Below are 16868 nucleotides of genomic sequence, written 5' to 3' on the forward strand. Positions count from 1 at the left end.
ATGACAATCTCTTTCTCACAAATCTTGGTTTGGGTTAAACGCATTCCTCATGCGTGAGATCACCCATCATAGCACCTGACATATAAGTATTCTATAATCTTAAAAAAGGAAGTGTTTATTAAATTTTTGTGGTGTCATACATGAAGCCACTTTTTACGCACTGGCTGATTAATCCTTACTCCAACTCCATGTGGTAAAGTCTTATTAATTTTTTCCCGACTTCACATATGAGGAATATAGGCAGAAAAAGTTTAAATGATTTGTCAAGAGCACACAGATGATAACATAAGACTCAAAACCAGGGATCAAAGCCCAGATCTTCCAGCCTTTCATAGGAAGGATGCCAAACAGCCCCATCTTCCCAGAGTGGTCTGTCTGAAACAGGTCAGCCATACTAAGCTTCTCATAGCCATCCCTTTAAAGAGCAGTTAGACAAGGAAGGGCTCAGTAAGTCTAAAGTTTTAACTAGCCCCTCTCTCCTTGGGCAGTGAAGAAGGTAAATGAGGCGCAATCAGCAGAAAAGTAAGAACATGCCAACGACCAAACCAAGCAGCTTCAGGTCTGGTTGTGACAGTAATGACTTTGGCGCTTGCCCTTTCTCCTAGGATTAGTTCAGGTACTACCATCAAACACATCGCCATCGTCCATCATCCCAATATGGAGTTTTACAAAGCAAAAAGGGAAGTTGAAGAAAGAAAGCAAACAGGATAAAGGGACAGCAACCATGGCAGCCATGGCTACTGGTTGTACCTACCATGAAAACTACCCAGGATGGAGAGATGTCTTAGGAGAGAGCTGGGTGTCCTGCCAGCTCATTCAACAGGCCAGCCCTCATGGCTTCCTTCTTCAGGCTGGATTCTGCCTTAGTTGGGGTCCATCTGCCCTCCAGTGAAGACTTCTTGAGGCGAAGGGCCAGCCGCTCAAGATTCTGAATGTGATCCACAATACTCAGGGACAGTCAAGTCCCTGTTTCAAGAACAGAGAAAAGTGGCACTGAAAGAAAGGTATGACCATCAGCATGATGGAGCCATCAGCGTGATCAGGCCTAGCTGTAGCCACAGCCGTGGGTAATGAAAGTCAGTTCTATGACCTGGATAGGAGTAAAGCCATTACTCCAGGAACCAGCCAGCACCCGGGTGGCAAAGGGAGGGATGAAAGGCAGTCCCAGTAGCATAAATAGCCCTCCTGTTCCCTGCTCCAACCTCTGAGCCCTGGCCCGCCCCATTCCACAACTCAGTGGCCAATAAGGAGGCTGGGCCCCCAGCCACTGAAAGAACTCAGGAAAAGAGCAAGGAAATGATGTTTGGGAAAGATAAAGAGGGTGTCTAAAAAGAATTTTTAAAAATACACTTAAGTGAGAAAGAAAAATACCCCAGACAAATACACTTAAAAGAATTCCTGTGCTTCCTGGACTGAGCTGACCCCACCCAGCCATCTCCGCCAATCTTCTGGGCCTCAATAAAGGAAAGCCTAGATCAGCCAGGCCTAGCAACCTCCAAGTCAAGGGAAGTATCGCTACAGCTGACTTTATTAGAGGCAAGGCATTTTTCAATGTGTAGGCAAATTACAATAGCCAAGATGCGAAGGCTCACAATACATTCTTAGCCATATGTTACCTGAAACAGAACCAAGAACTTTGTTTACCACCAGAAACTCCAGCTCTAGAAAAGCGATCCTTTAGCAATGCTGGAAGAGTAGTGCTTGGAATCAGGATCTCTGGTTCAAATTTGAATTCATTCTGACTTCTGGCAACTCACTCCCTAACTCTGGGCTTCTGTTTCCACATCTGGAAAGGGTAACACTGGGCTTGATCCTTGCAGCTATAGCTGAAACTTAGACCAGGGCTCCAAAAGATGTCCACAGACCTTGGTATCACCATTTGGTTTTCCTTGGGTTTGAAGGTAAACAAACGGCCATCTAGCTCAGAAGCAACAAAGCCCACATGGTGGAAGAAGCACACCAGCCTGTGTGCTCACGAGGTGTCAAAGGGATCAGGTATCATCAGAACAAAAAAATCTTACCATAGTGAATGAGTGGGAGAGTGCAGAGTGGAGACCCAAAGCCCATTTGTCAGCCACTGGAGATCCCCTTGAGAGGGGTCTAATGGAGGAGACTAGCCAGTCAAGGTGTGATGTAGCGCCGATGAAAAATACAACTTTCCTCTAGTTCCTAAATGCATCCTCCCCCCCCCCCCCACTATCATGATCCGAATTCTTCCTTGAAAGTCTGGCTGGACCAGAGGATGTATACTGGTACAGATAGGAACTGGAAACATAGGAAATCCAGGGCAGATGATCCCTTCAGGACCAGTGGTGTGAGTGGCGATACTGGGAGAGTAGAGGGAGAGTGAGTTGGAAAGAGGGAACCGATTACAAGGATCTGCATGTGACCTCCTCCCTGGGGGACAGACAACAGAAAAGTGTGTGAAGAGAGACACCGGACAGAGCAAGATATGACAAAATAGTAATTTATAAATTATTAAGGGCTCATGAGGGAGGGGAGAGTGGAGAGGGAGGAGAAATATGAGGACCTGATGCCAGGGGCTTATGTGGAGAGCACATGTTTTGAGAATGATGAGGGCAATCAATGTACAGATGTGCTTGACACAACTGATGTATGTATGGATTGTGATAAGAGTTGTATGAGCCCCTAATAAAACGATTAAAAAAAAAGAGTTGGGCTTTCCCTCATCATAATATTCGTCCTCGGAGGATAAGAAGTATGCCAGATCCCTTCTTCTCTGCTCTTTGTACCTCATCGGGAAGTAAGATAGACTTTGTATATTCTATAAAAAGCAGGTGCCATCCAAGAGAAGCCACGAGCTTTCCTTTCATCATTACAAGTACCATAGATGACAGCTTGAGATATTTGGAGGCTTATAGATCTGGCTTTGAAACTCCTTTATAATTCACTAGATTTTTGGCCTTGGGTAAAACACAGTCTCAATTTCCTCATTTGTAAAATGACCCTGGCACATGGCAGGTGTTCAAAATAGGTTTTTGTTATTAATATTGTTGACTACTGAAAAAGTAAAATATATTGCTAGCAAGAAAAAAGTGATAACTTCAACCCAAATGAAAATGGAAGAGAAGCAGATACTTAAGAGAGACTTTGAAAGTCAGATTTGGTACTCTAGGGAAATGTTTCTGAAACTTTAGTGGGAATATTATTACCCTGGGGGGGTCTTGTTCAAATACATATTAAGTATATCTGAAGTGAGACCCCGCTTATGAGTTTCTAACAAGACCCAGAGCGATGCTACTGCAGCTGCTGCTGTCATGACCACATTTGGAATGGCAGCACCCAGGAATTAACCCATTTTAGCTTCTGGTCTGAAACAGCATGAGGAAAACAGCCTCTTATCACGGATACCTAGGCATGAGTCTCCCAACTGACCTAATCTTCTGGTCCATCATTGTTCTTACTCCTTCCACTCAGTATTCTTGCCCAAATGAGTACTGGCTTGATAAGACTTGTTGATCTTCACTTCCTAACAAAATCAAGCGTAACATATTTGGTAGCACTATCAGTAGTCTGGTGAGCTAAGGCATGGAGGCAGGCTGGAGTGGAAGGGGTGTACAGCTACCAGATAAGGTGACAGGCTGGAAGGCACAGACAACATATACTGGAGAATTTTGGGACAAAGGAGACAAGAGAGACTTACGCAGTTTGGTTAGTTTGGGATTGGGGGAAGATAGAGTGCAAAGAGGAATCCTTTCCTCTTAGCAGAGCTGAATTCCAGATAACCTGAACATGTATAACCACCTCTGTGATTATAAAGGAGAAAGGAAAGATAAGTGCTTCTTTTCCAAGTATTCAAAGGATAAGAACTCCACAGAAGGGCAGAGGACAGTGGATTATGTGGCAGAAGTAGCAGATAAGCCAGGAGCCGGCTCCAAGAAGAGTTCTCATAAAACCCTTGTGACAGGTGTTCATTTAGAAATGAACAAATTCTGGAAAGAGTTCTCCTACTTTGATGCTACCACGATAGCTGACGGTACTGTCTCTGTGCCTGGCTCCTGGTAGACCCCTCAAGAAACACTTGACATGAGGGACAACCAGGAAGAGAATTAGAGTTCTGCGCTCTAGCTCATAACCTACTGGAGACGTTTTTTCTTCTTTTGACAGTATTTGGATAAGTAGGAACAAATTATGTACTTGATTACCTCCTTTTTTTCTGTGGCTCTTCCAGACTCCTTTGCACCAAATAGCGTATTTCACCTGCCCTACATGAAGGAGCCAGAGCTGGTTCTGGCTGACTCAACAGGAAGGGAGTCCACCAACAGGACGGTGGACAGAACAATGCATATCTTGTTTATCTGACTGAAGAGGGGAAAAGTGGTTTGGTCACGATGAGGGCCTAAGACGTCTAATCCGCACATCATTACTAGCCAGTTTCATCTGAGGACATTGCAGCCTGTGTACCCAGAGACCCTTCTTAAAGACCTAACTAAGGGGGGATATAGTATATAGGCATGTAGATACGCACACACGTATGCAGTATTTAACATCCAGTATATGTCTATAAGACAGGACGTTATGCAATTTGGACATTGTGCATATGAACACGTGCATCTGCAAGATTTAGGGCTCATAAGTGCAATTGTCCAGGGGTCTGATGTGCGGTGCACAGTCTCAGTAAGCAATAGTCTGGTCTTGCTTAGCTGTTGTCTCCTTTTCTGCTAAGCCAGTTACAGGGAAGATCAGCTCACCTGTGAGAACCTGTCTGGGGAGGGAGTGGTACGGGCCAAGGGACTCTACTGGGTAAAACTATGGGATTAAATAGACCTCAAATCTAAGGAGCAGAAAGGGATTCGTTTGGCCTTGGGCCTTCATCACTGTAGACTAGGGAGTTTCCAGGCTCTGCACAGAAGCTCAGAGGAAGTGGAGCTCCAGACTCAAGATGAGGATCTGGCATCCTAGAACTCAGACACTTGGGCTTCTCTGCTCATGGACGTATATGCAGTCCGATATTACACAAATGGGCGTTTGTGTGCGTGCGTGCACGTGTGCGTGTAATATTTTAAGAGCATTAAGAAACTTCAGGGTGATGACTTTCTCATGAGTCTTGGCAATTTCTACTCTGGGTAATCCGAGGCTTTTGGTAGTTAGTCCTGTTTCCCCTCTTCACTTTACTTCTCTGAATACCTCTTTAGAGCCTTTCATGTAAATCTTCTTGCTCGCTCCTCCTACCTTCCTATTTTGACATCCATCCTTGGATAAAGACAGAACACAGGAAGGAAATAATAGAGAAAAGGAAGATCAGGTGGAAATGAATATGGCCTAGAGTGTGCCAGGGGTAATTTTTCAATTTGTAAGTAGGGAATGATAAATTCAACAAGTTAGGGTCTTTATATTTGACCTTCTGTTTCTATTTCTCTTTTCATACTGGAATCTTACTTTGTTGTTGGTGTTTTATCAATTCCATCCTATTTATGTGAGATACAGACAAGGCAAACAAAAGTTTACTCTTTTTCCTTGTTATAGCTTAGTGGGAAAGGTAGAAAAAGAAAAAGTTATAAAACAACAATGCAACAACAACAGAAAAAAGTTTTGCTCATATTTACTGAGTATGTCCAATGAGCCAAAAATTGTGTTCACTTTTTGCATACATCTTATTCTTCTTCACAATGGACTCACCAAGCAAATATTACAATCCTCACTTTACACACCAAGAAGCTGATGCTTGGAGAATGTGAGTGGCCAGCTCAAAGTCAAGGGCTACTGAACATGAACAGAGAGTAGAGAAAGCACGCAGCAGGGGCACTTAGCTATTAGGAAAGCTTCTTGGAGTTGCTGCTGCTCTTCTCGACCCCTAAAGAACAATGCTAGTAGGGATTGCTCTGAAGAAGAGATTGGAGCAGTAGTAACCTGAAAGCAAGGAGTCAACATGGCTCTCTCATGGAAGCATTAGAGAACCTGCAAGCAATTCAGTGTGTCTAGAGGGTCAGTATCATCAATGAGAAAAATGGGGCAAACCTAAGGACCCTATTGCAGGGCATACACAGACTACCAAATACAATAAAGGAAGCACACCCAGTGGAAGATGACTGGGACCTATTAACAAGAAAACACCTGTGCACGTCAAAAGACTTCAGCAAAAGAGTAAAATGAGAGCCAACAAATTGGGAAAAATATTTTTGAATGACATAATGTGGTAGTTACATAATCTGCTGTCAATTTGAGACTATTAAGAGTGAAGGGGTAGAGTTTAACTTGTCCATGACGTTGCAGCACAATGACCTCATTTGAAGGTTCTAAGGAAATAAATAACTCACTGGTGACGGGACACACACTCACACCCTGCAAGACATTCCTACTGAGAAAACACATGGAGCTATGTGAAGACCCCTGCCAGCATTGAGATATTTCCACTGCGACTGGATCCACAAGACTTTCCACTCACTGGCCTATGATTTTCCTGAATTCGGTGTCATGGCATGTGATGCATAATTCTGAAAAGGAATTTATAGATTGGTATCAGACATATGGGCTAATATTGGACTTATGGACTAGATCTGGACTGGGCTGGGATGTTTTCTTCATGTACAATTGCTCTTTTATATAAAACTGTTTATTATACATATATGAGTGTCTATGAATTTGTTTCTCTAGTCAACCCGGACTAACATGCATAATGGGCAAGGGACTAGTCACTAAAATCTACAGCATTCTATAATAACTCAATAAGGGAAAAAACAAAATACAAAACCTTTGTTGCTTCACTATTACATGTAATATATGATAGGCATAGCTCTGTTGTTGTGAATGAATATTATTAGAAGATTTGCCTTACCACTAACCCCCCATTTTGTCTCTAAATACTGTCGTCACTTAAGAGTTTTATATGTACAAGTTAATAAGTCACGTATTGTGGTTCATAGCTGGCATATACTCATATTTCCTTTTCTCTCAACACTCTTTACAATTCTATATCATTAGCTAAACTAAGAACACTATCAATGTGTATTGGTTACACATTGGACTGATAACCATAAGTTTAGTAGTTTGAAACCACCAACCAGCTCTGTTGGGGCAGTTCTACCCTTTTATAGAGGGTTGCTAGGAGTCAGCATTGACTTGAGACAGTGGAAGTATTGACCTAGGAGGATGACTGATAATATTTTCTAACATAAAATGACAATGATGTCTCTAACATGAACCAGAGACATTTATGCACCATAGATACATGAATGGATTTGGGGCTTAGGTTTTGGGACTAGTTCTTATGACATAGTCCTGCTTAATACTCGACCTCATGAAGAGATGACTGGAGATATGGGTACTATAGCAAAGTTCGATGAAGAAACTAGATGGTGCTTGGGATCAGAAAGAATAGTGTCTGGGGTCTTAAAGGTTTGTTTTTAAACAAGCAGTCATCTAAGTGTGGCATAAACTAGGTCCACATGGTAGAAGCACACAGCCTGTGTGATCCAAGGATTATAACTACTATAGTATTCCAAATCTAAAGGAGGGAATGGTACCAGTGCTTAAATTGTGAACATCTGATTTGCAGAATGATATGGATGGCAATTTAAACCCAAAATCCATTTGAGTCCGCACATGGATGCAGCCTCTGATGTGAATCGCCTTGTTATCAGAAAGAGAACATTGCAAGTTGATTATGATACATAGAATTAGGCCAAAATGCAATGCTTTGTTATTTGATCTTCCTTCTGATACATTTTAAAGCTATTTAAGTTTGTTTGTTTGTTTTTAATGTGAAAGGGAAACACATGTGGATCACGCCCCTGGTGAATCTCCTTTGACCATGAAGCAGGGATGTGACTAGCCTTGCTATACTGTAGAAAGTATTGGGAAGTGTATTATTGCAGATGCTGGTAGGTTAACATTGAGCACCCTATCATTTGACCTTCCTTATGATCTACTTAAATTTGTTCTAGTTTTTAAAAATATTTTCTGCTTTCTTTTCAATTGAGGATTTTATCTCAATTTTTGTTATTTGTTAGTTTCTTTGTTTTTTAATAAATGTTTTTCTGTATATGAAATCCTAGATAGTAACTAGGTTCATGGTTCCTAGGGAGTATGCCATGGGGGGCGGGTTAGCGGAAATAGGAGGCTAATAATGCTGAGTACATGAATGAAAAATATGTTCTAAAACTGATTGTGGTGATGACTGTACAACTCTTCTTGATGCGAATGAATTTTGATTTGTATGATATGCCAATAAAAGTACTGAACAAAATCTCAAAACTTTAACAAGAAAATAGTTGGCAGGATACAAGATGAACACACAAAAATCAGTCAGATTCCTGTATACTAAAGAAGAGATATCTAAAAAGAAAATCAAGGAAACAATACCATCATAATAGCCACCCCCAAGTAAAATATTTATATAAACCTAACTAGCAAAACAAAAAATTTGTACACAGAAACCTATAGAGCATTACTACACTACAAGAAATGTATATAAATAGAAGAATATGCCATATTCATGGTTAAGAGGACTTAACATTCTAAAAATGTCAATTCTACCCAAAGCAATCTACAACCATAGTATAATTCCAGGCCCAATCCAAATGTCACCCTTTAAAGAAATGGAAAAACTAATTAACAAAATTATATGGGAAAAAAAGGGACCGAGGATAAGAAAAGAACTACTTATGGATGAGAACAAAGCAGGAAACCTCTCACTTATCAACCTCAAAATCTTATACAGCCACAATATTCAAATTCCCTGGTACTCATGCAATGATAGATATGTAGACCAATGGAACAGAAAGAGGATCCAGATATAAATCCATCCTTCTACAAATAACTGATCTTTGACAAAGGGCTGAAAACATTAAATGGAAAAGAGAGAGTCTTTTTAACAAATGGTGCTGGCAAAATTTATATCTGTAGAATGAAACCAGACCCCCCATACATCCATACATCACCCTATGGGGGGAAAAAAGAACTCAAGATTGATTAGAGACCTAAATGTAAAACCCACAGCTTTAAAATTCATCAATGATAAAATAGAGATAAACTTAGAAGCCCCAATACAGGGTGTACAACATTACCAAACATAAGGAAAACACACACACAGCAGAAGACAACATAGATGATTAGGACCTACTAAGAATAAGAGACTTAAATACACCAAAAGTGTAAAAAGAGAACCCACAGACTAGGTAAAAATCGGCAACAAGACATAGGACAAGGGACTAAATTCTAAAATCTATAGAAAATGACATCAGCTCAACAACAAAAAAGATGAATAACCCAATTAACAAATGGACAAAGGACATGAAGAGACAACTCACCATAGAAGATATCCATGTAGCCAAGACATGCTCACAATAATTAGCCATCTGAGAGGTGAAAATCAAAACAATAATGAGGTATCACATTGCATTGGCATTGACAGTAAAGTTAAAATGCACAAAGTAACAGAAAACGACAGATGTGGTGTGGAGAGATCAGAACTCTCAAGCATTGCTGATGAGAATATAAAACTGTGCAATCACTGTGGAAAGCAGTGGTATGGCACTACTGTAAACAACTGGGTAGAGCAATTCCGAATTCCCCAGCAATCCCTTTGCATAAAGAAACTTTGGTGCAAACACGTGATGGAATACTATGCATCGCTAAATGATGGATGTTTGGTGCAAACACATGATGGAACACTATGCAGTGCTAAAGAATAATGATTTTTAAAAAAGAAGGATGGAACTGTGAAGCACCTCATGACATGGATGGGCCTGGAGAATATTATGCTGAGTGAAATTAATCAATCATAAAAGGAAAAAATATTGTATTAAACCACTATTATAAAGAAAAAATCAAGATAAAGAAAAATCAAAACAAAGGAATGAGTTGTATTAAAATATGACTTGGTATTAAAAAATAATGCCAAAGGAAACAAACTTGATGATTATTAAGGGGTAGGGAAGCAAGGAAGAGAAGGTGAAGCAAGAGGCTAGAAGGTAAAGAGGTGCTTATTTGAGTGAAGGGGAAGATCCTATTCCCCGAGAAAGAGAAATCAAAGGGGTGCGATTTCTCTTCTCTTTCTTACTATCTTCCCCTTCACCCAAGTGTCTCTCCTCTAGTAGCTGGAATCGAGCCCATTGCTAGGGTGAGCTATTGAGGGATTTATGAGTAGTTTACATGGTGGAGTACAAAATTGATGATCTGAAATGAAAATCTCCACCCAATTCTAAATTAAAAAATCATAAAAGCAAATAAGAAGAACATGATTTCAGTCTCTCAAGGGTGCCAAAACTACTGTTTTGGTGCTGTGTATATCAAAGAGTACAGAATTCATTCGAGAATAGTATAATAATGGAAACATCATCCTCAGAAGTGTGTAAGTCTACATGGCAGCTCTGTAAGAATAATAGCACCAGGTTTTGATATATTTTAAAATAAAGGTTTCTATGATTTTGTACATTTTTACTTACCTCATATTTGCTCATTTCACAAGCAAAGGAATGCTTTGTCCTCAGCCAGACTCAAGACATAGCTACGTTTCCGTCCGCTGCGTCAACCTATTTCCTTGATGGCTTTCTTTGGTTTTGTTGTCAAGCACAATGTCCTTTCCCAGGGACTGGTCTCTTCTGAGAAGAGTCTCAAGTGTGTGAGATGAAGTCTTACCATCTTTGACTCTAAGGAGCACCCTGGCTGTACTTCTTCCAAGACAGATTTGTTTGCTTTTATGGAAGTTCATGATATTTTCAATATTTTTCATTAACACCATAATTGAAATGCATCTATTCTTCCGTCTTCCTTATTGTCTGTCCATATATATACTTGTGTTTGTTATATATACTTGTGCATTTTTGTGCTGAAAAACTGGGGTTCAGCTTATACACGGGTCAGTGGTACCCCAGAGGGGTGTAACATCTTGCTGGGGTCCCCTGAGGTAAAGAGATGAGTACCCATTATCTCACGGGTGATTGTCATTTCTCTGCTGTTTATTCAAAGCCTTGCTGACACTGCAGGGTTTTGAATGCTTGTTTACTCACATCTAACCAATCAGAGCCGTCCTATGACATGTATCTTTAAATAAGCTTTTTAAAGACCATGTGTGAAGGATGTGGCATGAATGGATGTCATCTGGTCAAGCCCAACTAACAAAAGGAGGAAATCTCATGAAGCCTGACCTAGAGTTAATAGCAAAGTGGGCCTGAGATGCATGGGAAGACATTCCAGAAGACATTGTGCGACGTGCCTTCCAGAAATGTAATATTAGTAATGCTGTGGATGGCAGTGAAGACTGCGCTCTGTATGAAAATGACAGCGGTGATGGTGATGACGGTGATCTCAGTGAGGACAGCGTCTATGATGACCTCACACCAGCTGAAGCTCTGCATTGGGATACGGATGATGATGAGGAATCCAGTTTTGAAGGATTTTAACTCTTTACATTTTAGCTTGGTTGCTGATTGAGCTCAGGGAATAGTACTCTTAAGGTATCATTGTTGATACCTTATTGTTTTTGTTGAACCTATTTTCCACCTACTGTGCTGGTTTACTAATGTTAAGTGACTTGTCCTTTTATTTATGTTTTTCATTTAAAATAAATATTTAAATACAGTACCCCACTGATGTCTCAATTTTTAGTAATTTTATTTTCATTTGTTTTGATTATTGAAACTCATGAATAGCTTCTGCATTTTCCACCCTAGGCTTATACTTGAGTCAATCGGTTTCTCTGGTTTCCCAGGTAAAAATTAGGTACCTTGGTTTAAACTCGGGTTGGCTTAGATTATGCAAAATACCATGACTTGGGTCACGCACACCTTGGGTGCTCAAAGTTAATTCTTGCCCTTCAACACTTTTGCAGTAGATTTGCTCAGTGCAGCGCATCATTCGATGTCTTGGCTATTGATTCTGTGAGTGCTGATTATGAATCTAAGCAAAATTAAATCCTTGACAACTTCAATCTTTTCTCTGTTTATTATAATATTACCCATTTGTTAAGATTTTGGCTTTCTTTACACTGAGTTGCAAACCACACTGAAGGCTTTGATTTTCATCTGGAAGTGCCTCAAGTCCTCTTCACTTTCAGCAAGCGTGGCTGTGGCTGTGTCATTTGCATAACACAAGTTGTTAACAAGTCTTCCTCTAATTTTGATGCAGGATTCTTATTCATACAGTGAAACTTCTCTGACCATTTGTTCAGCATACAGATTGCTGATCTGAACAAATGACACAGTGTGGTTTGCAACTCAGCCTGTGTCCAAAGTAGGTATTCTGCTCCTATGTCTTCTTTTCAATTGTGGTAAAACCCTTTCTCTCTCTGCTTTTAGGATGACTCATTTGAAGACTAGCAAGTTGGAAAAATTGGCTAATCCTCTCATTAAGGTTCTATATACCCTATTTGCATATTCCCACCCCAACAAGTTTTCAGTGGCTAATTCCTCCAAAATGGACTTTAATAGTCTTTCCTTAGTCTGGAAACTGCAGAAACCTGTTCACTTTTGGTGACCCTGCTAGTATTAGAAATACAAATGACACAGCTTCTAGCATTACAGCAACACCCTAGTCACCACAGTACAACAAACTGACAGACAAGTGGTGAGATACAAGCTTTGTTGCTGAAAGGGAGGAAGACTTGAAGTACTTGCTGAGGAAGATCAAAGATTTTAGCCTTCAACATGGTTTGTAACTCAATTTAAGGAAAACCCAAATCCTCACCACAGGATCAATAAGTAGAGGAAAGATTGAAGTTGCCTAGAATTTCATCTTACTTATATAAATGCTCACGGAAGCATCAGTCAATAGGTAAAATGATACATTCTAATGGGCAAATATGCTGCACAAGATCTCTTTAATGTATTGAAAAACAAAGAGGTAACTTAGAGGACTATGGTGTGCCTGACACAACCACAGTGTTTTCAGTGACTTCATACGCATGTGAAAGTTGGACATTGAATAAGCAAGACTGAAGAATTGTTGCATTTGAATTATGGTACTGGTGAAGAATATTGGAAGTACCATGGACTGCAAAACAAACAGATCTGTCATGGAAGAAATACCGACAGGATGCTTCTCAGAAGCCAGGATGGCAAGACTTTGCCTCACCTATGTTGGACATATTGTCAGGAAAGACCAGTCCCTGGAAAAGGCTATCAAGTATTCTCTCACCACAATAACAGAAGGCAACAGCTTGGGGAAATCTTCATTCCAGGCATAGGGAGATAGCATTTCATGGTGCAGAAGGTACCAGAACCAACATGGCAAATCTCAGTTCATCAGGGACATTTTATGAACTTGTGAGCGCCTGCCATTACCTACCTCTCCTTCAGAAGAAAAGCAATATTTGCTTCGACAATGCTCTTCATGAGCCCCAGGAAAAATTTGCTTTGTAAGCTAGCCACATTCAAGAGTCTCTAGTTCTTCAGGTTTTTATTTCTTTGGTTTTTAGATAGTTTTTTTTTCCCTAAGAAGTTTGAAACACTTTGGGGAAAGTAGAGCAGTTAAGGTGAAGTTATTTTTCCCTGTGAGGAACATGGACTCCTCTAAAAAAAAAAAAAGAGGAGCCCTCAACAAGGTGGGTGGACACAGCGGTTGCCACAATGGGCGCAGACACAGAAGCGATTGTGGAGATGGTGCTGGACTGTGCAGTGTTTCATCCTGCTGTACACAGAGTTGCAACTGGCTTGAAGGCTCCTAGCAAAAACAACTTTCATTTCTCTAACCCACTTCCAACTTAGCGTTGTCAGTGTTGGTGTCGTTCCCCTCTCTCCACTTTATCCATTCTCTTTCCTTGCTTCTGTGCCTCTCTCGTCCTTAATTGTTTGTGGACACACACACACTCACACACACAATCATATGTATTCCTATTGAGATAGAGAAGACAAATCATGGATTTTAAAAAAATAATGCTTGACTTCAGTTGACTTTTAAACTTAGTCAAGGTGATATTTGTAAAATTGAGGGGAAATAAATCATACATGAATAACTTGAAAATACTTAAGCTGAAAGACAGAATCATAACAAGTAAACATATAAAGTATTCAAATTTGAGCCGTCAGAGTTTATTGACTCCCTCCTTCTAGAGCACTGAATGAATTGATTTAATCACTGGGTTAGTCATTCACTATTTGTTAGTTGAGAGAGATAAGCAAACACTGTTCAATGGATGGGGAAGACCTTAGTCTTCACGGGCTTCAGCATCATGGGGAATAACTTAATAAATATATGTGATGCAAAGATAAGTGCTATCAAATAAGAACAAATAGGGCAAGGGAGGGGATAGGGAGCAGGTATCATTGCTATTTTGCAGAGTATAGTAATGGAAGGCCTCTATTAGGAGGTGATATTGATCAGTGACCTAAATGAAATAAAGGAGTCATGTGAATATATGAAGGTGCCATGTTCCAAGCAGTGGGATCAGCAAAGGCAATTGTCTGGAGGCACGAAGAGCTTATTTTCTGAGAGTAGTACAAAGAACAAGGATGAAGGCTTTTGTGGCTGGACTGGCATGACTGGTCAAGACAAAGGGGGTGAGTTGGGAGGAGAAATAGGGTTGAAGAACTAGCCAGGAGATCAGTAAGTAGGTCATTTGAAGTGTGATGGGACTAAGCCCTGTGTCCACCATGTAGCTGCTACGGAGTCTAAAAAATCTTAGAATAATTCTTGTTCCCAAGGAGCTTTAAATTTGAATTTTTGAAAAATACATCTGTTGACAGGATGACAGGAGAAAAGAAGCATGTGGATCAATTAGGAAATGAATACTATAATCTACATTATCTATGATTAAAAGAGAGTGCAGAAGGAAAGATTTGAGAAGTCTAGGTGGTAGAACCAGCATCTATTGGTACCTAATTAGAAAGAAGTGTGTAGTAAAGAAGATAGAGAAACCCTGCGTGTTTACTAGATTTCTCACCTTAGCAAATAATGCAGACTTGTCACCAAAACCCACAGACAGAGTGAAGAGGGAAATTGTTATTTTTTCCTCTCTAATGACAAGGGACTTTATTATGGAAATGAACAGGTTACAACACAGTGTCAGAAATGCTTAAAACGCATTTCTTTTCTCTGGATGGCATTTTCCCAGCCATGTCTGCAAGCAAGCCTCTCTATAAATTGCTATCCTCTTAAATTCTGGCCTGCTTGGGCAAAATTACAAAGGTCTCTTAGGGTTACAAATAAATTGCACTCTATTCCATCACAGAAGTAAGCCTGAAGATGCTTTGGTCCATTTCCATGAGTCAGCAAACCTGACTTGTCCCATTAAGTCCCTGGAGGAATCCCACTACACAAGTGCTCCTCTTTCTCAAAGGCGCTGACTCACTTTGTGGGCTGGGCAGTCCACTATTGTGGCTCTGCTCGTGCCATTTCCCTGCCACTCCTCTGCTGTCAGAACCTTCTGTCTCTGGATTGAAGAGGTTCAATGGATAGTGATGTCACAGTCTAAATGATATACACCACTCCTGGTTCATCTTTATTTCTTTTTAATTATTGTGATTTATGTGAAGGTTTAAAGAGCAGATCATCAGTTTTACATGCAACAATTTATACACGTTTTGTCTCAACTTGTCCAATGCAAACCCTCAATGTTTATCCCACTTCCTAATCGTGTTTCCTGTTTCCATTCCACCTTTTACCCTGACCCTCTGTCCTTGCTAAATGTTGCTTCTTTGATGTTAAATGGTTGATCATTCTAACTCATGGGTGAGTTCAGCTCCAGACCTGAAGGATGACTAAGGGTCATAGTCTTGAGATTTCCCATCTCTATCCAACCAATAACCCTGGTCTTTTTATGATTTTGAGTTCTGGTCCACATCTCTGCTCCCCTTCACCCCCCACCCCCAACCCCACACACACATGCACACACTCTTCCAGGACCTGCTAATGCAATCCTTTTCAAAGCAGTTGGTAGTGGTAGCTAATATCATCCGGTTCTTCTGGTCTCAGGATTGTATTGACTGAGGCCTTTGTGATCCATTAGTACACTGAAATAATTGTTTCCATGTATCTTTAGATTTTCATTACTCTTCTTTCCTCCAGGTGGGGTAAGACCAATATGTGGACCTTAGATGACTGTTCATGAGCTTTTACGACCCCAGTGGCTACTCACTCATGGAGGATGTCTTTGTGAACTATGTAATGCCAACTGACATTGATGTTTCCCGAGACTATGGTTCTAAGGCCCAGGACCAGCAACTCATTCCATCAAGGTATTTGATTATGTCTAAGAAGTTTCCATTAGTGTGCCCCCTGTATATTCTACCACATTCACGGAGCTTCTAAAGTCGTGTTCCTCCAGCTCCGTAATTTGCAGCAAAGGTAACTACACATATTAAAATATCCTTTGTCAAACCTGTCTATACTTATGGATAGACTCCCATTCCCACTCTCCCTTTCACAACAGTTTAGCCTCCAAGTCCATTTAAATAGCAATTTGTGGATCAGCCCTACTGAGGGATATTTTCTATAACAGTATTTACCTTTGTTGCCTTTAACTCTTCCAAACCTCCCAGTGTCTTCCCCTGGTTCTACCATTTTCCCCAACTTCCCACTTACTGACTACTATCTTCCTTTTCACCCAAGCCAACTTGCCTACCATCTAGACTATAGGTTCCCAAAATTATTTATTATTTTCAGAAACAAACAAAAAACAACCTAAAAATTCAGATTCCCACTGACAATGAAAAGTTTTTGTTCTCTAGCCCATAGTCCAGGATAAAATTCAGGCATCTGGTTTTGTATCTCTCTGGATCTTTCCAATTCCACTCCTCCCAGGGGATATCGCTCACTTTAGGAAACAATGCTTTAGCCCAAGATGTCTCATCCCATACCTTAGTAACCATAAAAAATTTCCTAATTATGTGAAAGTTGTCTTCACTTTTAATAAGTGGCCTTATACAATATTTATCCTTTTGTAATTGGCCAATTAGAAATACTTTTATTGG

At 40.4% G+C, this 16868-nt stretch overlaps 1 protein-coding gene across 2 annotated transcripts in view; it reads right to left on the reverse strand.

Moving 5' to 3' along the window:
- The window catches only part of SHROOM4 (shroom family member 4), a 344627-nt gene that overhangs the window by 69004 nt on the left and 258755 nt on the right, over nucleotides 1-16868 (reverse strand). The window contains exon 3 of one of the 2 annotated variants that reach the window (XM_075538768.1): nucleotides 9270-9317. The exons of the other annotated variant lie outside the window; for it this stretch is intronic. Coding sequence (XP_075394883.1) covers nucleotides 9270-9317 — 48 coding nt within the window. The remainder of the gene's footprint in view (nucleotides 1-9269; nucleotides 9318-16868) is intronic. 2 annotated transcript variants of the gene reach the window in all.

The sequence above is a fragment of the Tenrec ecaudatus genome, chromosome X (assembly GCF_050624435.1).
Source record: "Tenrec ecaudatus isolate mTenEca1 chromosome X, mTenEca1.hap1, whole genome shotgun sequence".
In the NCBI taxonomy this organism is placed as follows: Eukaryota; Metazoa; Chordata; class Mammalia; order Afrosoricida; family Tenrecidae; genus Tenrec; species Tenrec ecaudatus.